Below are 21,790 nucleotides of genomic sequence, written 5' to 3'. Positions count from 1 at the left end.
CATGCAGAATATCGAATAGATATGACACGAGAAGTAGCGATAGCACACCTGAACTACTGTAATGTGATGTACACTGGCATCGCAAAGAGCCTCATCACTACATTTGAAAGATTACAAACTAGTTAAGTCAGATTGTGTTGGAATTTAAGCAGAAAGTATCACATCAAGGTAGAAAAGAAAACTGTAACGGCTTCTGGGGGAATACAGAATAATATTTAAAACTCTATCATGCAAAAAGCTCACGGGGCAAAAGTCCTCACAGCCTGCACAACCTAGCTCCATATTACATCCAACTGGGACCTTCACATCAGCTTTCACCCAGCTCCTAATCCAACAGTACTCCTTCAAAAGATTTAAACATGGAGGAAGATCGTTAGAGGGACAAGGCCTGAAACTCTAAAATGCCATCAGCCCTCAGCTTCACTTAAAAAAATTGATCTTTAAAGCACAGTTACTTTTGGAAAGCTTTCAACCAGAGAGCACTTCACAAAGGAGAATAAACAAAGAATTCCGGATAGAAGAAAGGTTCCCACAGCCAGATGCACTCTACCTCCTTATTTTGTTGTCACTGTATGCATCATGGGAATGTTTCTTTTGTCCCAGCAACAAAGTGTGATCAGGTGACACGTAGCACAACGCAAAACACCTAAATACACAGCTAGCTTCTGTTTAGTAGCATCTTTGCAGTGTCACACAGTGAAAACTTAGATACATTTACATAATGGCTCAGTGGATTCCAAGCCTCATGTTCACAGGTTCGAATCATGGGGAGTCCACTCAACCTTTCATCCTGCTGATGGGAATACATTGAGTACCTATTATTTCAGCACCAAGAGGGCCAAGGGGAGAACATGCACCGTAGAAATGCAAATTAGGTTAATAGATAATATGTAAAATGTGGATATCTAACATTAACTTAACTTTAGACTGTTTTAACTATGGTCTTAAGATAATGTACACACTTGATGTCAAGGCTATCATAAAGACAGAGACTGAAACATAAACATAATATAAAGAGTTATTTTGTTTAATGTTAAGAAACTTTCTAAACAAGACGTTTTCACATAACTGGATTCCCAAATAAAATGCTATTCCCAGAGCATCTGTTTTTCAATGGCACGGTGTGCCTTTTGATATTCAAGTAATTATGTTTTAAACAAGTTTTATTTAGAAGCTCACCTGCTTGCACGTTTTCATTGCAGGTATGTAGCAAAACGCATCAGTATACTTCCATAAAACATGCCTAGTATAGCTCAACGGTAACATGCAAGAGTACGTTGGTATCAAAAGTGAGTAGTTCCATATATGAATACAGTGGTATTTTGCAATACTTTTAAAAGAAGTGAAATGCACAATTGTAATGACTTTCAGAGATGATATTAGCACTTACAGTATCCAAACTCGGTGCAGGTCTGAAAGTACCACTGCCGCTCCCCTACTCCAACCAGTGATAGGTTTGTGTTTTTAAGGTCATCCAGGGTTTTCTGATGTGAGCTGTTCACACAGCTCAGAGCCATGCTCTCCATGTATTTCTGTAACAGAGCAAAGTTGGTTCAATATTTTTCAAGCACAACTAATTTGTAAACTTCTTTTAAACACCTTTAGTACTCTGCCAAACGTCATGCAATCAATACAAATAAAAAACTGAGAGCGATTGAAGCCACTGCTTGAATAAAGTGACATTCATACTTTTAATTGGCCAGAAGAGCATTTCCCTTTCACGATTGGCTATTGGCTCAAGTGTGTTAGATCACCTGCCTAAAGAGTGCATCCTATTGCAGTGCAGAGATGGTGGGATAAAGCCTCCATGCGCTGCAATGGTGGTGCATTTGTGCTCTTGAAAGTGTTTTCACAGTCCTGTCGCTGCTGCACCAACTCTAAACAACAACACAACTGCCAGTACTGGATATTACTTGGCTATTTTAAGATGACCTCTATGAAGAAAACATAACAGTCCGTTTTTTAAATTTGCGTCACTAGTTTATTCATTTATTTTTGCACTAGTGGATCAAAGATTATTTTCATGAACAAACAATTATTATGTGTATGTACAAAAAATACAATAAAGCATTACAATTGGATCATAATGTACAAAACAATTTACAAAATTTACAACACATCCAAACTTTCACTCTGGCCAAACCTTTCATCCATCTACAATCATACCACAAAGCAAAAATACTTAGGGCCTAATGTAAAAAATATAGGTTCTTTATACATATAAACAATTTCACATCCTAGAGCTGATAATTAATGTGATGAATGCAATTTCATGGGTATTAATCCTACTTAATGAACACTATTTATGGTATAATTCCAATTTGACAGAAGGACCCTAAAACAGGTCGACACGTTTCGAACTCCCCAATGCGGAGTTCTCCTCAGGACCAACAATCTTAGTATTGTGAACAAAGCAATCCTCTAGTAGATGGCGTGCAGACGATAGACAACTATTTATGGGCTCGTGTGACCTTATCGTGTATATGAAACGTTTATTTTCGGAATTAGTTATCCGGAGGCGGCGTGAGTTTATCGCTGGCGTCCAACAGAAACGTATTTTCTCCTCCGTATCAGACGTCCGTGGCCTGCAACAGCGGTTTTGTGTCTAAATAGGATTTTGCACCTAAATGAGATTTGTGGTTCTAAATATTTTGAATACTCATTCTAATATCGGACCAATGCTGATTTTGTACCTCATTCTTTTCAACTAAATTGACATTCTGATGCCCATTTCTTTCCTTCTTTTTTGTCCCTCTTGATTGCTGCACAACAGTGACTTTGCTCCTAAATGTGACCAGTACTTCTGAAAGTGTTTGCACACAACACCTGATGTTACCTCATTTAGCATCTTTTTCTTCAAACTTGTTTTTAATAAGTATTCTGCAAATAGTTTTGTCATCTTAACAGTGCACGACATGAATTTATTACAATGACAATAGCAAGATAACAGTGCATAGTGTGTATACGTTTCAGAACAAGAAGAAACATGTATAGGAAGAAAGGAGGGGGAAGGGAATGAGGAAGAACATGGGCACACACACCCGGCATACAGAGGCGTCCAGTCCCTCACCACACACACCCAAACATCCCCTGCAACTCAAGGAGAAAATCGCACTGGTTGAGTGCTGAAAAAATGCAGGCAAGTGGCAAAACCAGGGGGCGATGGAGGGGAAGGTAGAGCGGGAGGAAGTAATGAATCAAGTCATCAGTGGGAGGCAGTCAAGCAAGGCAATAGGCCGGGCATCTGTGGTAGTGAACAAATCAGAGGTGCTGGTCTGGGAAGTGGGTTCTGCATCAGGGGGCAGAGCCACTAGATGGAAGAGATTGACAGGGTAGGCGAGGATAGTGGCCCACTCCGCGTTGCTGCACACCCTGCCCAGTTCTTCGTTCTACCGGTTGTGAAGCAGGCAGGTGTGATCGTGCGGGGATTTGGTGAACTATGTGACCAGTGTCCAGGAGGTGTAGATTATGAAGTACCTGATGTGTGACCGGTTCAAGCCGCAATGGTCTCCAGTATATGTTTACGTGTCTATGATTGAGTTGTATATAAGAACTGTCCGAGGGGAAGACCAGCTTGGTTGCTCACATTAGCAAATGGAATGAGTGAAGTATTGGAGAAGAGGTCGCCTATAGCAATCTAGGCTTGCCTCATGCCAATGGGCAATAGCTGCCACCGTGAGGTGTGCCCCCCCCTCTGGGTGTACAGAGAAACGGAAGCAGGAGGCGTACGGCACTGAGGCGTTAGTATGACAGAGGCAACGGCGAAAGAAGCACAGCCACACAGACAGTAGGCGCAAGGGCGGGACGGGGCTTAAACTTGCGGGTGAAAGGTGTAGCATGTGCTCTAATGCCCAAAGAGCGATGTCAGTGTCGATGTGTCATCTAAACTGTGCTCAACAAACCACCACGCTATCCTCTACAGTTGGAAAGCAAGGTAGTAGTGCTCAAAATTGGGAGCCCCAGCCTGCCCTTTATCACGGGGCAAGCCCATTATTGACATTGCGACTGCCGGACCAGATGAATTCACCAAGCAGGCATTCAAGCGTGACAAAAAGTACCTATGCAAATAAATTGCGACATTAGAAAACTAATAAAGCAAGCGCAATAGCATTACCATCTTAGATAAGGCAATGCGTCCTTTCACCGACATTGGCAGGGTCATCCAAAATGAGGTCTACCCGCCGAGAAATGACATCACCCGAAGTACGTTTCAGCCCTCCAGTGCCAGATCTCTTTCCCAATACTATGCAATTGTACCTTAAATGGAAATACCTTTAGCACCCTCTATAAGTCCCTAGTAAATGGTATCCCTGATACCTAGGGCCTGAGATACTGAAGAGGGTCCCTAAGGGCCACAGCACATATTGTGAGGTCCTAAAGGACCCCTCCACTAATTCATGTAGACTGCGTGTCTTGGTGCAGACAAAGGTGAAAACACCACACGGTTCACAGCCTGTGGGCCATGCCTACAGACACTTATGCAGTATTGGTAACGTCACCCCTACAGCAGGCCTTACAGCACTGAGACAGGGTGCACTATAATACAAGTGTGGGTGTAACTGCATGAGCAGATATGCCCTCTGCTGGCCAGTTCCATTACTGCCAGTACAAATCAAGAAAGCCATTTTAAAACATGTGCTGGGCTCTGGTAAAAAGGAGTTCCCCAACTACATGATGCCTTCACTGAAACCTGGGATGTTTGGCATCAAACATCTCGTATTAATAAACCTACACTGATTCCAGTGTTGGTTTATTAATACAATCACCCAGAGGGCAGCTTAGAGGTGCCCCCTGAAAACTTACTGACTACTGCTGTGCTCACTGACTGGTCTTAGCCAGCCTGCCACCCCAGATGATGTTCTGGCCCCAAAGGGTGAGGGCCTTTGTTCTCTGGAGGGCAGAAACAAATCCTGCTCGGGCAAAGGTTGTTTACACCACCTTCCACAGGATGACCTGTAAATAATCATTGCAAGGCAGGGAGCTTCAGAGAACCCACCGCCTGTGGTATGCAAATCTGGCTTCCCTCACAAGAGAGGATGCCGACCCCCTCTGTCCAGGGCCCCCCTTGGCGCCTGGACAGGTGGGAAAATTAGTAGTCAGAGAGGCGTGTTCATCTTCAGGCTAGTTCCACCGCTAAGGTGGGATACCTGTAGTGAAGACGAAATTTCAGATTCGGACAACTTTGTGAAGGTAAACTTAGGAAATCTGGAACTGGGTTATGCCCACGTCCCACAAGAACTGGTCATATTGCCATTGGCTACTATCCAACACTCCCCTAATGACCCTAAATCTAGTATTTTGGGGAGCCCCTGGCACCTGGAAATGAGCTCCTACAACCCCAAAATAAGGACTGAAGAGCCATGAAAAGCAAGAACTGAAGAAGAAGCAACTGGCTTGGCGCCATCCCTGCAGACCTGTTTACCGATTTTCAACAATTGCACCAAATTCGACTTGCCCTGCAAGCTGCTGTGCCTCCAAGAGCCTGGGAGAACTGCCAGCACTTCTACATTGGCCCAGGAAACCCACATAGAACAATGGAGCGGTTTCCCTGCACACTGCAGGTACCAAAGAAAGAACTGTGAGGACTTCAGAACCACGTAAACCCAACACCAGCCAGTACCACTTGTTCTGTGACACCGAGCCGGTGTGTCAATGGTGCCAGCATCGTCCACCAGGGGTTTGCCAGGAGTGGACTACTCCACGCTGCCAGCAGCTTCTGTGTGCTGCCCGCCACCGCGAGTGGCTCCGGTGATGAAAACCCGATGCCGCAAAACACTTCTGCACCCATCGCCCCTGGAGAAGAGGACCAAAGGTGTCCCCACGTCTCCGAGCATCACACGACCCAAGGCCCCCCTGTTGGTTCAGCCTGACCCCTCTCCCAGTCCAAACCTGCAGCCTCTTTGCAACCAAACCGATCCCATAGGATAACATTGGGCAACTGATGAAAAAAAGCACCTCTACACCCGGTCACCCCAGTGACACCCGAGGAGACTCGTTGGTGCTGCCTTAGACCTTGCCCTATACTTACCTTAAGTCCAGGAGATTGGTCCTGTATGTCGCTGTGAAGTACCTGTATGCAGTGTACGTCTTTCCTCCATAGGATAACATTACTGCTTCAGAAACTGCAGTGTCCATTTTTGAAAACTGTACAAATTCAGAACTCAAAACTTACTTACCTGATTTTGATGATCTTTGCGCCAAAAGTTATCTAAAGATATCTGTTATTTTATATAATTTGTATGGATCTCCTTATTGAGTCATGTGCATTATTTATTGACTCTGTGTGTATTGCAGAAGACTAATATTCCTCTCTGATAAACCTAAGGCTGCTCAACCACACTACCCCCTAGATAAGCACTTTGAGATTGCTAGAGCAAGTCCCTGTCCACTTATATGGGAATACCGGGACTCTTTGCGCATTATACCTCTTTTTGGTATACTATTTAAAGAGTCAGCTTCCTACAGTGCCTCAAAAGGATTCCAACGCATGTGCTGATGTGCCACATCAAGGATGATTTTAAATGTGTAGTCAAACCATTGAACAACTTTTACATTTAATGTGGCATCTTACTATCATATTATGTAATCCTGGGTGATTTTACAACTAAAAGCAATACTACACTCCTGTTGACTTTGCCCTACTAAGAATTTTTCACCTGGATTTATTTGTGCACCTACATGTGGTTTTACCTCCTAAAAGTGTTTACACCCTCCAGCTGATATTGCATGGTGTGGCTGTACTCCTAAATGTGATTTTGCTCCCAACACCAAAATGTTATTGAGCACCTACACTTGGTTTATACTTTTGAATGTTTCCACACTCGTAGCGATGTTGCACCGAGAGCAAATTTGTACACAAGTGTGATTTGTTTGCACCTACATGTGGGGTTTGCTCTTGCAAATGGTGTCACATGCAAACTGATGTTGCACTAAGGGTGATTTTGCACCCTAATGTAATTGTACACCTAAATGCGATTTGTGCACCTACATCTTGGTTTTGGTCCTCCCTAAAATAGTTTACACTCTAGCTGATTTTGCACCAAGTAGATTTTTCCCCAGCCGATGATAGTTTTCAATAGACATGAAATAAAAAAGGCAAATTACACAAGTCGTCTAGCACAAGAAACAGTGATTTGTAAGCAGTTTATACAGCGATGCCATTTCAATTCTGCTGTCCACTAGATAGGGGAAGAGACTGGAGGTGCCCCCAGATCCATTAAGCACACAGACACCCAAGTATATCTTAGGTCAAACATCTCACTTGGAGGACCCAGGAAAACTCAAGGATGTGTCCTAGCCCCAATGCTCTTCAACCTATATACGGCAGATATGTCGGCATCACTGAATCACGCAAACTTAATACCCCCAAAAACAGGAACAACCAAGATTACGATATTACAGTATGCTGAAGACATAGTTCTTCTTGATATCTCAAAAATAGGGATTCAGAGAGCCCTTAAGGTCCTCCATACCTACAACATGACAAACAAGATGGTAGTTAATACTTCAAAAACAATTGTGGTCTCGTTTTGAAGGACGCGTAAGCAAACCAATCGTCACTGGTCACTTGGTCACTTAAAAATAACAGGAGCCAAATCGTACAATTATTTGGGTATTTAGTTGTCAGCAAAAAGGGGACCTAAACGCATCTGAATCACCTAAAAGATAAGGCTGCACAAATTATCACCAGATTGTGCCAATTGAATGCTTCCCTCAAAAGCCCTTCTTCAGCACCAATTCGATAAGTACTCAGGGCAACAGTACCTTCCGCCATCACTTATTTCAGTGAGGGTTTCCCAGGACTTTTCATCAAAAGCATGGAAAAAGTACATCTAAAAGCCTACAAAAGAGTGTTTAGGCTACCATATTACACCAGGGGATCGCTGGTGAGACTGGAATTTTGCCTGGAGGCCCTAAACTTGACCAACATAGGCTCTATCAGGAAATACTACCATAGATGCATTTCGGCCACTCCCGGCACCTAGAAGTCTATCCTTCAAAACATATTCAATACCCAAAATAGCCCCTGGAGAACATATTTAATGACCTCAGCAGATATCCTCCAAATTGACCTAACTGTATTAAATTCTGCATGGATTCCTCACTCCGTGGTGAAAAACATACTGAAGAAACAGACCAGATTCCTTTTGAAACTTGCTGATGTGGAAAATATCAAGACTATCTCATTCTCACAAGCCCTGGTAGCATCGCATGGCAAAAAACACCAGGTCGGCCTGAAGCCACAGCTATACCTTAGTTGTTCGATTCGGAAAGCATGTGTCACTCAAATTTTGGTTGCGAGGATGATGACACTACAAATTAAAGACTTTAACTTAAACTGGCCAATACTCTCCAATATAGTGAAGTGCAGGTTGTGTGGTTACAAACTTTCCCCCACTTACTTTGCTACTGCTACTCGCAACTCTATCCCAGGTGGATGTTATTAAAGCTACTCCTTCTAATTAATGGCCTAAGGACCTGTAGTGACGCCACAACCTGGATATTTACCACTACGGTCCCCTCGGATCTGGCCCGAATTGGCAAGTACTTTAAGGCGATGCAGGATCAGCTTAAAACAACCCACTTAAGTGCAGCGATGACTGCTGATTAATAAAATAAACATGGCTTCTGGCTTGACCACATGATCTTTTATGCAATGACTGCTGAATGTAAAACACGATTTTATTCTTTTGATACTACAAGATTGTGATGGACACATGGTACTCAAGTCCCATCAATCTCAATGCACTGACTGTACACTTTGACCTAATGGCCATTGATCCTCTATGAAATGTCTGCTGACTGCAAACTATGCATTTTATTTTCTCTAATATCACAAGATCGTGATGGACATATGGTACTCAAGCTCTACTAATCTCAATGCACTGTGCCCATTGACTAAATGGCAGTCTATTTAATCAATCATATTAATAATAAGATAACCACAATAAAAAAAAACATTTATGCATGTCCAATGTGCTACATTGTTAAGGTTTTAATTAATAAGACAAACGTATTTCTCTCCCCAGTGAGACCCGACTGCCAAACCAGAAACCTTAATCAGTGACACATATCATAGTACCAGACTTGTCCCTATTAAAACAGACTTATCTTGTTTTTTTTTATTTTAAACTAAGGACATATTCTCGTGCATTCTTTGTCTCAAAGGACGCCAAAATTCCTTAAGGGAAAAAATGGCCACCTCAGGTTGTCTTAAACATAAGCTTGAAATCAACCTCCAAATCTTCAGTACACTGTTCAATAAAAGCTCTTTTCATGGCGTGGGGCGCTAACAATAAAACCATGGAATATGGGAGTGTCTCTCTCTGCGGTCTTCCCAGAGCATCGACGGCTCCGCTAATAGCAACAATCAACGTAGCAGCCAGACTCATTACAGGATCTAAAAGAAACTGCCATATCTCCACTGACCTCAGATCCCTTAACTGGCTACCTTTTGAAGCCAGAATTCAACAACAAAAAATCACATGTATGATGCATAAAGCCATACATCACAACACCCCGAGTTACCGGACACAGATATTTGTGCCTTCATGTGGTAACAGATCCTCCAGGAGCTCCAATAACCTTCTACTGAAACCACAACAATTCGCCAAGAAGAAAACATGCAAGCGTTCCTTCTCGGGATGGCGCCCAGGATTTGGAATGCACTGCCCCCAGAAACCAGACTGAATACCGCTATTGCATCTTTAAAAAAAAAGTGAAAACCCTTCTTATGTCTAAATTTACTTGATCCATGTATATTACCTTATATATGATTCTTGATTTGTATGAGAAATATTCTTATTACTCTATGCAAGTTATGTTTATACGATTCTTATCTTGTATGAGACATATTCTTAGGACTCTATGCTTGTTGTGTTCCTCATATTACCCTGAAAAGTGCTCTGATACCCGCAAGGGTCTTATTCTCGCTATATAAAACCTTCAAATTAATAAATGACTACCATCATTTCTAAATTCAACACCACCAGCTCCCTTTCCTCTACTCCCCCATAACACCCACTCACCCCCCTCATATTTTCTAACTCTATACTAAGTGCCCATTTGTTCTAGGTGTGATTTTGTTGTCTAGGTTGGAAAGGGTAATATAGAATAAAACAGCTAGCTGAAAAAAGAGTGATGTGATAGAGGAAGTAACAATGTCCTAAGACCATAGTGGTATGGAAGTGGTGCATTGTGAATGTCCTAGCTCAGTTGACCAGACTTGTAATCAATTAATCAATCAGCCAGTATTTGTTAAGCACAGCTAATTACATGAGGGGTCATCCAGGTGCTGCTGTACGGTGAGCCTCAGTCGAAGAGCCATGTCTTAAGTCCCCTCCTGAAGTCGGCAAGTGAAGGGGAGGTTCGGAGGTTGAGTGGAAAGTCGTTCCAGGACTTGGTGGCGTGGTAGGAGAAAGAGCGGCCTCCACTGCGGCTCTGTTGGATGCGGGGGACGTGTACGAGGGAGGTGGATCGTAGATCTCTGGTCGATTGGTAGAAGGTCAGGCAGTGATTGATCTAGGAAGGGCTGGCCTTGTAAAGAGCCTTGTAGGTGAGGATCAACAGCTTGAATTGGTATCTCTTCGGGACCAGGAGCCAGAGGAGATTTCCTAGGTGGGGGTGATGCTAGTCCATTTGGGGAGGTCGAGGATGAGTCTGGATGCTGTGTTCTAGATGGTTTGTTGGCGTTTGAGGAGGCGGGTAAAGGATGTGCATTTCCATAGTCTAATCAGGTGATGAGGGCTTAGTTTAATGTTTTCCTGGTGTTGAAGGGCGTCCACTTGAAAATCGTGCAAAGCACACGTAGAGTGTGGAAGCAGGAAGAGGCGACTGCACTGACCTGGTGCCCTCATACAGAGGTCACCGTCCAAATGATGCAGTGGTTTTTGGGGGTAGGTGAAGGTCCAAGTGCTGAGCGCAACCATGTGTCGACCCACGGGGAGGTGTTTTTTCCAAAGATGAGAACTACGGTCTTGTCGGAGATCATTTTCAGGCAATTGGATCTCATTTAATTGGCAACGTTGGTCATGGCATTCTGGAAGATACGCTTGGTAGTGGCTGGGTCCTCCATGAATGAGAGAGGATGAGTTGGGTGTTGTCTGCGTACGAGATGTTAATTCCGTGTCTGCGGATGATGTCGGGCAATGGAGTCATGTAGGCATTGAAGAGGGTGGGGCTGAGGGGTGATCCCTGGGGGACTCTGCAGATGATGTTTGTGGATTCAGAGGTAAAAGGGAGAAGGTGAATTCTTTGATTGCATCCAGTGAGGAAGGAGGAAATCCACTTGATGGCATTTCCTCTGATGCCAATGTGGTGGAGTCTGGAAATTAGGGTGTCGTGGGATACGGTGTCGAAGGCCACTGAGAGGTCAAGGAGGATCTGGGCTGCTGACTAGCAGCGGTTGGTGCTGGCTCAGATGGCGGTTGTGGCTATCAAGGCGGTATCTGTGCTGATGATGGAGTGGAAGCTGACTGGGTGGTGTTGAATAGGTTATTTCCAGCCAGGTGACTGATCACCTGGCGATTGATGGTCTTCTCCAGGACGTTGGCCGGGAAGAGGAGCAGCGAGATAGGGCAGTAGTTCTTGAGCTTGCTGGGGTTGGGGGGAGGGCTTTTTAGGAGGGGTTTCACCTCTGTGTTTCCAGGCGTCAGGGAACGTGGCCGTGGGTGTGTTGAGGATAGTGGTGAGACCACTGCAGGTTTCCTTCTGTCCCAGGTTGAAGATGTGGTGGGGGCAGGGGTCTGTTGGTGCTGCGGAGTGAATGGGGGTCATGAGCAATGTGGTGATGGACGTAGTGAGTGGGGTACATTTGGTTGGAGTTGTTGGTGTGTTTCAGGAGGTGGATGTGGTCAAAGTTGCTGCAGATGCCTGCTATCTTGTTGTGGAAGTAGTCCGAAAGAGAGCCGCAAAGGGCTGGAGAGGGGCGGATCAAGGTCTCGGTGGCTGAAGGGCACGAGAACTATCTGACCATCCTGAAAAGTTTGAGTGATTGGTGCTTGCTTCAAGGCGTATGGTCAGGGCATTCTTTTGGGCTTCCTTGAGATGCCAGTGGTATTTGCTGAGGGCCTCTTTGAAGGTGGTGAGGTCTGAGGGTTCTTGCTGGAGCGTCAACGTCTCTCCAGTTGTTTGCACTTGATTTTGAAGGCTCAGAGTTCAGGGATGAACCAGCTGGTGTGTTTGGTGGATCTTCTGGTACTGGTAGGTTTTTATGGGGGCAACAATGCTGGCGCAGTTGGAGATCCAGTCAGAGAAGGCTTTTTTTTTTTTACTTTATTTTTGAAATTTTCAGCCAAAACAAGTCACCAAAGAGTGCATTCGTATGTACACAGTTTAGACTATAATCACAATGCATGCATAGTACCAGGCCACCGGATACAGAATGAGCAGTACAACAATACAGCATCATTACCAGTTGGTCAAACAGCGCGCACAGCTATAATATCCATAACATTACAGGTATTCCAGAGCAGCAATACTTGTCTACAAAGGGGAATCTTTCATAAGTTAACACATTTAGGCGAGAGCGCTCGCCCTACAGCGGTCCAGATTAAGTACAACCTCAGTACATTGAAGTCCTTGCATGTTTGTCTGTAAACAACCCCACCGCCAGGGCAGGACCACAACCCGCACCATCCATAAACAGATCAGTTCCATCATCTCAGCATCGTATACATGCGTGTGCACTGAAATAACACCTTAAGGAGCATCTCAAAGGGACCCCCTAATTAGCCGCCCTCTCCTCGGGATCTTCATTCACCTGCAACAGGTAACTCTGTAAAGGGGCCCAGATGTCCCTGGGTCGTGAGGCGACTGGCAACAGTTCGGAGTATGTATGTAATTGTTCTTGACAATAAGTAAGATCGCGCAGCCAGTCCTTGAATTTGGGGGCCCTGCCCCTGCCCCATTTGAATGCAACTCTCCTTTTGGCCACCAAGAGGGCTAGCGCAATAAATTTGCGATGTACTGCCTGTAGGGGTTCTACATACCCTAATAGAGCTAGAGTAGGGGAGGGGTCGAGATCGGCATGAATCATTTTGGACAGCGCTGCAAGCACCTGACTCCAGTAGAGCTGGATAGCATCACACGACCAGGCCAAATGCAAAAAATCGGCCCCTGGGGCATGGCACCTGTCACAGTTGTCAGTAGCACGAAGTTGGAATCTATACATTCGTGCTGGAGTGTAATACAGTCGGTGCACAAATTTGTAGTGTATAATCCTGTATCTACTGCTAGCAGATATGCGCTCCGTCTGTTGGAGACAGAATTCCCACTGTCTGTCCGTAAGTGGTGTCCCCAAGTCTTGGTCCCATTTCAGTCTAACCGCTAATGGTAGATAATCTATTTGTGTGTGTACTGATCTATATATTGTCGATACCAGTTTACAAGGGGTGTCATTTTGAAGTATAATCTGCAGAGGAGCGAAGGTCAAAGGCTCATGTGGAAAGTCAGGCGCAAGTGCCCTCAGCCCCTGCCGAATGTACAGAAAGACATCAAGCGGAGAAGGTTGTATGCCTTCAAATAGATGGTCCTTAGAGCGGAACGTCCCATTATGATACAAGTCTCCCCATGTTGTAACATGCAGCCTGTGGAGCAGCCTACGAAATCCCGCCTCCTGTAATAGGGGCATCTGTGGGTGGTAGGCCAGCGGCATCAGGGACGCATACAGCAGTGTAGTCCCCAGCCTAGCAGCAAGGAGGGACCACGCAGTTACCGTGCTCAGCACCGTCATGGGCGTTTGGTCTCTGCCTGGCACCAAAGCGTACAGTGCGCCTTTATGGGGATAGGATGGGCTAGCCAGTGCTCAGCAGCCAGTTAAGGCATGTATCGAGGCTGGTGCACCCAGAAGTATGTATAGTGAGCTTGTGCTGCCTGATAATACAGTTCGAAGTCTGGTATGCCAAAACCGCCTCGATCATAGGGCCTAATCATGGTGTCCCATTTTAGTCGCGGCGATTTCCCGCCCCATACAAGCCTGATGAGCTCCGACCGAAGTTGCTGAAAAAAATATCTGCCGGGGTAGAATGGGATATTTAAGAATAGATACAGTAATTGAGGGAGTATCACCATTTTAATTAAGGATGACCTACCGGCCATAGAAAGGGGCAGGGTGATCCACCGAGTGATGCTATCAGTAATGCGATTCATCGTAGTACCATAATTGGCTCTAAGCAATTCATCTCTATCTTTCTCTATGTGGATACCCAAGTATTTGAAATCTCCCTCACACCAAGTGATGGGGTAATCTAGTCCAAACCGCGTCGTGGATGTCGTTGGTGGGAATATACATGACTTACCCCAATTGATCTGAACCCCGGAGAGTCTACCAAAACGTATAAATTCCCTGTTTTCGCTGGGGTTACGTATGTATAAAGTGATGTCGTCTGCGTACATCGATATTAATATCGGTCTCTGAAAACATCGCAGTGCGTTGTCTCTATGATCTTGGCGCAGTTTCGCGGCTAGGGGTTCCATAGCTATGGAAAATAGAAGCAGCGATAGAGGGCACCCTAGCCTAGTCCCCCTAGTGACGGGAAATTCAGAGGAAAGTCTGCCATTAATAAGCTCTCTGGCCACAGGTCGCTCATAGAGGAGTTGAATCCATGAGATGAATATTGCCGGAAAACCCATTCTCTCCAGGACACGAAACACATAGTCCCATTCCAGAGAGTCAAAGGCCTTAGAGGCGTCAAGGAAGACGTCCGCCATCGGTAGGTCGTCGTGCACCGAGTGTAGAACTGAAAAAAAGGTACGTAGATTATGCGATGTCGCTCTTCCAGGCACGAAACCGGATTGGTTGGGCAAGATCAGGGTAGGGAGCAAGAGGCTGATACGGGTAGGAAGTAGTTTGGCAAGTATTTTTACATCGCAGTTTAGCAAGGAAAGGGGCCGGTAAGAGTCACATTTGTTCGCTGGTTTCCCGGGTTTAAGAAGCGATGTAATAAGTGCTACACGCATTGAGGGCGGCAAGTGGCCTACTTCAAGGGCATCCTCGTAGACCTCTCACAGTACCGGCGCCATAAAATCTATGTATGTCTTGTAAAATTCTATCGGGATCCCGTCGAGCCCCGTTGCTTTCCCGGACCGCATACTCATGATTGCGTACCTCACCTCGTCCAGCTCGAAGGGTGAACTTAAAAAAGCCCTCTGCGCATCACTAAGCCACCCAAGGGAGACATCTGCCAGATAATCTTGCAAGTGGAGGCTACCCGTTCTAGTGGAAGTGTAAAGCGTGCTGTAGTGCAACACAAAGGTATTGAGGACGTGAGCAGTGTCCCTAATCACTATCCCTTCTGAGTTCTCGAGTTCTAGTATAATGTTAGGTGCCCGCGCCAGTTTAATCGTGGCAGCCAAGGCTTTCCCCGGTCTCTCGCCATAGCGACGAGCAGTCCAGTACTTGCCCCTCAATTTAGACTCCCCAGCGGCTTCATCAGTGTACTCAGAAATCTTCTCACGTATACTTGAGAGTACGGCATCATCGGGACCGGAAGCCAATGACACCACAAGGCGCTTAAGTTCGGTCTCCAGTGTCCTAAGGCGAGTCACAATACTCTTTAAGACTCCAGACCCCTTGGCAATACAAAACCCCCTCAAAGTCACCTTGAACGCGTCCCATATAGTTTCCACTTCATTAACGGAATCTTTATTCCGCTTGAAAAAATCCAAGCATTCATCGCGTAGCTCTTCCTGAAATGCGGCGTCAAGCAGCATCGTTGGTTGCAATCGCCAAGCAGTGGTCGGGGGGGCTAAGTCTGCGGAACATAAGGTGATCTTCACTGGGGCGTGGTCCGAGTACGTCCTGGGGAGATGCTGTGATTGAACAACTGAAGTGTAAAGCTGTGGTGTGAGAAATATATAGTCAAACCTTGCCCATGATCTCGCCTGCGCCGTGAAATGCATACCTTCCCACGTGTCAGTGTGCAAGTGTCTCCAGGTGTCTATTAGATTGTGATCCGTGAGTGCCGTGCGCAGCTCTGTCCTTGACTTAGTGTAATGGTGAGGGGCTGGGTGCGACCTGTCCATGGTAGGATCTAGGGCAGTGTTGAAATCTCCCCCCCCAAATGAGGTGCTGCGGACCTGTGCCCACAATCCCCGCCCACAGCTCCGTAAAGAACTGTGGATCATCAGTGTTGGGGCCGTAGCAGCATACCAGCGTGACTGCAATGTGACCTAGTCAGCCCCACATAATACAGTACCTCCCCTGTGAGTCCGTCTTGGTACCAGCCATCGCAAAGGGCGTACCTCTCTTCACTAAGATCGCGGTACCTCTAGTATATGTCGAAAAGGACGAAAATACTGTGTGAACCGCCCATCTGCTGGCAAAGGCGTGAGCAGGCTGTACCCTGAAGTGAGTTTCTTGGAGAAAGGCTATGTGCACCGAGTGGCGGTCCAGGTATGACAAAACATGCCGCCGTTTCCTGGGGTCTCCCAAGCCTCTCACATTCCACGTTAATATATTTAAGTCAGCGTCTCCCATGAGTGTTGTGGTGTTTGAACACTGGATGATACATCTGGCATATGCCAACGAGCATGCACTCCGGGCCGTAAGGTAACAGACATGCCGGAGTATTTTCGTGGATCAATGCGTGTGTGTACAAATGCACTGCGAGAACATCTCCCCGCACCTCCTCATCACAAAATCCTGTCGGATCTAGGTGTAGCGACTCTTTGATAGCTATAGCGTCCAAGTGTATATTGTAAACTTTAAACAACCACCCCTTCCCCACCGCCCCCTGAAACAATCCCAAATGTCTGAAGGCAGAAGCAGCTGCCACAGTGTCAACTTTCAATGCAATAAATGCCATCAAACACAATGCAAGGGTTCGTGCCCCTCCCTCCCGCCAACCCAAGACCCTTGAGTACATCCAACCCAATACCGCGAACCAAGACAGAGCAACAATGGAGTCGAAACTATAGCCCATGTTATGAGCCCCTGCAAGTAAGGGTCGGAGTACTTGACACAAGTGATTGGCATTATACATTGTAGATAGTAAACCAACCCAATCACAGATGACGGCACAGAAAAACCAGATCGTCTCAATAAGTCCAATACCTCCCCCCACCCACTGAAGCAGTCCCAACTTGCCAGTATCCCCATCCCTCCCTCCTCCCTTAACAACCTTAAAACAACTCAACATGTGCAACAGAGTCAATTCGTTCATTGGGGTACACCCTATGGAGTACGTCTAAGGTGCGCACAAAGCCACCTCCCACACCTCGCCCTTCATCCCGATTGGCCACATTAGGGCATATTGGAGGGAAGGGGGTGGTGCCTGGAATACATTACCACCAACAGTCCAGTACCCGTCCATGATACCACGATCAGTAACGGCATCCTCTCAAATAAGAAGCTCTCAACTGAGCCCCCAGGTAACAGCACCAGGGCATCGCAGCGCCCTGGGGACAAGAGCACCACACTACTCATCTTCATTTGCTGAGTGAATATCGTCCTGCCTCTCGTCTGGATCGTGTCTGCGCCCTGAGCGCTCCCGCCTCAAGGCCTTAAGAAAGTCTTCTACCTGTTGTGGAGTCGTGAAGAAGTGCTGCCTGGCCTGATGTGTCACTCTCAATTTTGTCGGGTACAGCAAGGCATAATCCACCTGTAATGTACGAAGTTTTTTCTTAACATCAAGGAATTTACGTCGCTGTTCTTGCACTATAGGCGTAAAGTCTGGATAGATGGAAAAAGTGACACCATCACACGAAAGAGTCTTGTTGGTGTGTGCCGCACGTAACGCAGTATCTCGGTCGCGATAGTTCAGGAGCCTTGCAATGATGGGTCATGGAGGGGCTCCAGGCTTAGGCTGCGGACCAAGCGAGTGGTGCGCTCTTTCAACGATAAATTGGTTGGAGAATGCCTCAGATCCAATTGCAGCGACGAGAATCTTTTCCACATACTCGGCCATGCGCCCCGTGTTGGTGGACTCCGGCACGCCTATGACGCGAATGTTATTTCGCCTACTGCGGCCTTCCAACTCCTCATTCTTTGCAGCGATAACTCTAAGGATATTGTCCATTCTCGAGAGCTGCGCAGTATGCGAGGCCGTGGTGTCGTCGTTTGCAGATATTCGCCTTTCAGTTTCAGTGATGCGCTCCTCGTGGACATCCATTTTCTGCACAATGGCGTCCATTCTGGACGACATCCGGTCAACTTTGTCCACTATCGTGGCGAATCCCTGCCTCATTTCTTGGATCATCTGTTGTATTTCAGACGTGGAGGAGCTGGAGCCTGCTCCAGCCGGCGACTGGGTCTGGGAGCTACCCGTGTCTGGTGCGCTCCGCAGCCCCTTCTTAGAAGAGGAGGAATCAAATGATAATTTAGGTTGCCGATTATCCGGTTTGCCCATGGCGGGTCTCTTGTAGGGGCTAGTCGCAGTAGGCGAGAGGCACTGGTCGCGGTCTTCACGGCGAGCGCAGGAGCCTGTACTCATGAGTAAGCGCCACTCAGTCGGATGTTTCCACAGCCAAACCAGAGATGGCCGAGCAGTTTATAGTAGCTGCGGAACGTAGGCCGGCGAGACAGGTCAGGCGAAACACCTTGGTAGAGTAGTCCCAGTCACATATATCCTCGCAACCCCCACAGCAAGTCAATCGTCGACACGAGGCCGGCTAAGAACTCACCGACCCCAGCTGCACCATTCAAAAAAAAAAAGACAGGGATCGCCCCGTGCAGAGGTCCGCAGCCACAGGCAGCAAAAGGGGAACAGCCGACGTAGATGTAAGTAAGTCCACTTTTCTTATGGGCAGGGAGAGCAGAGGCGTGGAGCACTATATTGGTGATAGTGTGGTGAGTTGAGGGAGGACTCGGGGCAAAGCGCTGCCCATATGGCCGTGTATGCCAGCACTCAGTTGCTCCAGCAGGAAGGATCGGCAAAGGCGGATACCAGTACCCCAGGGGGCCCTCTCACCACTGCACACTGGACATCACGATCCGGGCAGGCAACTCCAGTAAGCAATGCGCTGTTCTGGTCCGCTCCCTGCAGGCCCTCCTGGCAGGCTACAAGTTGCAGCAAGTTCCGAGGATCGTCAGGGCGTCTCTCTCACCATCGCACCCTTGCAGCTCCTCAGGAGACGCAGACGATCCCAACAACGGGGACCCGACACCACAGCTGGGGAGCCACGCCGTGCCCAGGGAGGTGCACGCTGCAAGCAAAGCCCTCCGAGACGTCCAGGAGTCGGGGGGGGGGGGGGGTCGGCTCGTCCCAAGCAATGCCCCCGTGGTCGGCAGGCACACGCAAACGGCACCGCGCCCCGACACGGGCCTGCAGCAGTCCGTAGTCCCCCTTCTAGGCAACGCTCCCCCGTTGCAGTCTCCAGTGTCCGCCCGCAGGCCACATAGATCCCTGTTACCTGGTAGATGGGGGACGCAGAAGTCAGGAATAGTGTCCGGTTTCTCCCCAGCGCCTCCCGGCCACAGGCTACCAAGCAGCGCCGAGAGAGGCTCACGCCCCCGCAACAGTCCAGCAGCGGCCTATTTGCCTCGTGGTACGCCACGGACTGGCGTAGATCGCAGGTCCAGCAGTATGAAGCACCAGCACAGCACCCGGACCACGCCTCGCAGCCCACAACTCCGCAGCAGAACGTCGTAGAGCCCTGAAACTTTCAACGAGGCGGCATAGCAGTATCCTTTACACTCGTAGATGGTTTGGACGGGCAAAGGAGTCGATCAGGTAGGATAAGTGACGCATTTAGTTTCCAGGCAGCAGGAGCCTCACGTCAGTGCGGCCATTCTGCTTGTGCGTCCTCTAGCGCACCCCCCCCAGTCAGAGAAGTCTTGGACGGTTATTTAGACGTTGCTGGAGGTGTGGAGTCTCTTGGCATTGAGGGTGCCAATCGGCCTCTGCGATTCTGTTTCAACTACCATAAGCAGGGTTGGGTGGAGTGGCGGTGTGTCGTGGTGAGCCTGCGATGGTGACGTGGATGATACTGTGGTCTGTCCAGGTAAGTTTGATGGATTGGCTGAATTTGATTCGGTCACTGGCTGTAAAGATGGGATCTAGTATGTGTCCTGGGCAGTGTGTGGAGCTGGTAACCAGCTGAGCGAGTAATATGTTGCTCATGTGTTCCAGCACGTTGAAGGAGTTGGGGTCGTTGAGGTGGAAGTTGAGTTTGTAGAGGAAGATGCAATTACTGGAGTTGATTGCCAGGATGTTGAGGAGTTCGGCGATAGTCTCACAGAAGCGAGGATGGGGGCCCAGGGGTCTGTAGCCGAGGGTTTCTTTGACATTTGTCTCTGCATCGATCCGGATCTGGAAGTTGAGGAGTTCCATGATTCATGAGATGTCGATTTCAGTGGTGGTGCAATGGAGGGTCTCCTTGTAGATGATGGCGATGCCTCCTCTGTGTTTGTTGGTGTGGTCCTTGAATATAATCTTGTAGCCGTGAGGCGATGCAGTTTTGATGTCGGGGTTGAAGACGGCGTGAGCCAGGTCTTGGTGATGAACATCATGTCGGGTGTGGAAGTGATGATGATGTTCCAGATTTCGGTAGTCTGCTTACAGAGGGATCTGACATTGACCAATATTCACTGGAGCTATTCCACAGGGTTAGAAGTTGACTCTGTCAGTGCGGAGGGGGTGTTTGTGCTGCAGGTGAACCTACAGCGGTGGCAAGCGACGGGTCCTTCGTGTATCTGCAGTTGTTGTTGCCCCCTCAGTAGGCCAGGGGAAGGAGCTCGGTAGCCATGTAGTGAAAGATGGCTGGGAAACCAGGGTTCCTGGCGCTGGGCATGGATGGGCTTGCATTTGGCATGGCCTGGAAGTGGCCTGCATAAGTAGTCCTGGGAAGAAGTGGGGTTGTCGGGGAGGTGGGAGGCTGGGAGCAACGGCGCGAAAAAAAAGGGGCGAGAAGGGAGGTGACGGGCGCAACAAGTGGCTAAGGAATTAAGTTCCAAGACATCCAGCTGACAGCAACAATAAAACAAATACTGGACTGCTGAAATAAATAAAAGGAATACAGGACTAAATAGACACCAGCAATACAAAACAACAAACATAAGCGTATGGATGGCAGGATTGAAGCGAGTACCCGGGGTGACCGCGGAACCGAACCCGAGGTCCCGGGGCTCGAGGTGCCAGACTCTGGTGCTGGGGAGCGGTACGCAGACCAAGGAGGTCAGGAGTACTCCCTGTACTCATTCTCTTAGCAGTAAACAGCTAATAACATTTATTGGGTAACATTTTAATTTCACAGAATTGCTGTTAATACAATTAGGAAAGCTGTTACCCTGTCTGGAGTAGTGCACACAGATTTGCATAACTGGCAGGGACAGCAGAAGGAATACCATGCACCCTATGCCCCGCAGTTACATCAAAGGGCTGAACAAGTGCCCCCCAACCCTTTACAAATAAACAAGCACATGCAACTTCAAAGATGCATGTAGATGCTCGAGGAACATCATGTGATTCTGCAGGGGAAATGTGAAGAGCTGGAGAATCGCTCTGGGTAAAATCAAATTTGCAGACTCCCTGCAAAATAGCCTGCACCGGCCTGCAGCAATATTGCACTAGCCTCTATTATGCCATATTAGACAGAATAGGAGAGCCAAAAAGAATAGACCGGGCACACGAAGAGCCTCCAATATCATGAGTAGGAACACTGCTCCCAGATGTAGTGGCACATATGCACTTCTTCGTGGAAAAGGAGTTTATAATGTCCAAAGCATGACAAGGAGGGCCAATATTGTTTAATAGGGGCAGGTTGTACTCTATCAAGAACTCTCTCCCACCACACTTGCAAAACAAAAAGCTTTTAGGTCAATTACAGATTTTCTGACATCAAAAGGCATCAA

At 47.3% G+C, this 21,790-nt stretch overlaps 1 protein-coding gene across 1 annotated transcript in view; it reads right to left on the bottom strand.

Annotated features, from left to right (window-relative positions):
- Window positions 1–21,790, bottom strand: part of LOC144781987 (thymus-specific serine protease-like) — a 115,614-nt gene that overhangs the window by 29,846 nt on the left and 63,978 nt on the right. Inside the window, exon 9 of the mRNA XM_078661087.1 lies at window positions 1,391–1,532. Within this exon, the coding sequence (XP_078517213.1) occupies window positions 1,391–1,532 (142 nt within the window). The remainder of the gene's footprint in view (window positions 1–1,390; window positions 1,533–21,790) is intronic.

This window comes from Lissotriton helveticus, chromosome 9 (genome assembly GCF_964261635.1).
Source record: "Lissotriton helveticus chromosome 9, aLisHel1.1, whole genome shotgun sequence".
Lineage (NCBI taxonomy): Eukaryota > Metazoa > Chordata > Amphibia > Caudata > Salamandridae > Lissotriton > Lissotriton helveticus.
Note: the sequence above shows the minus strand (reverse complement) of the source record. Positions and strands in the feature narration are given on the sequence as shown.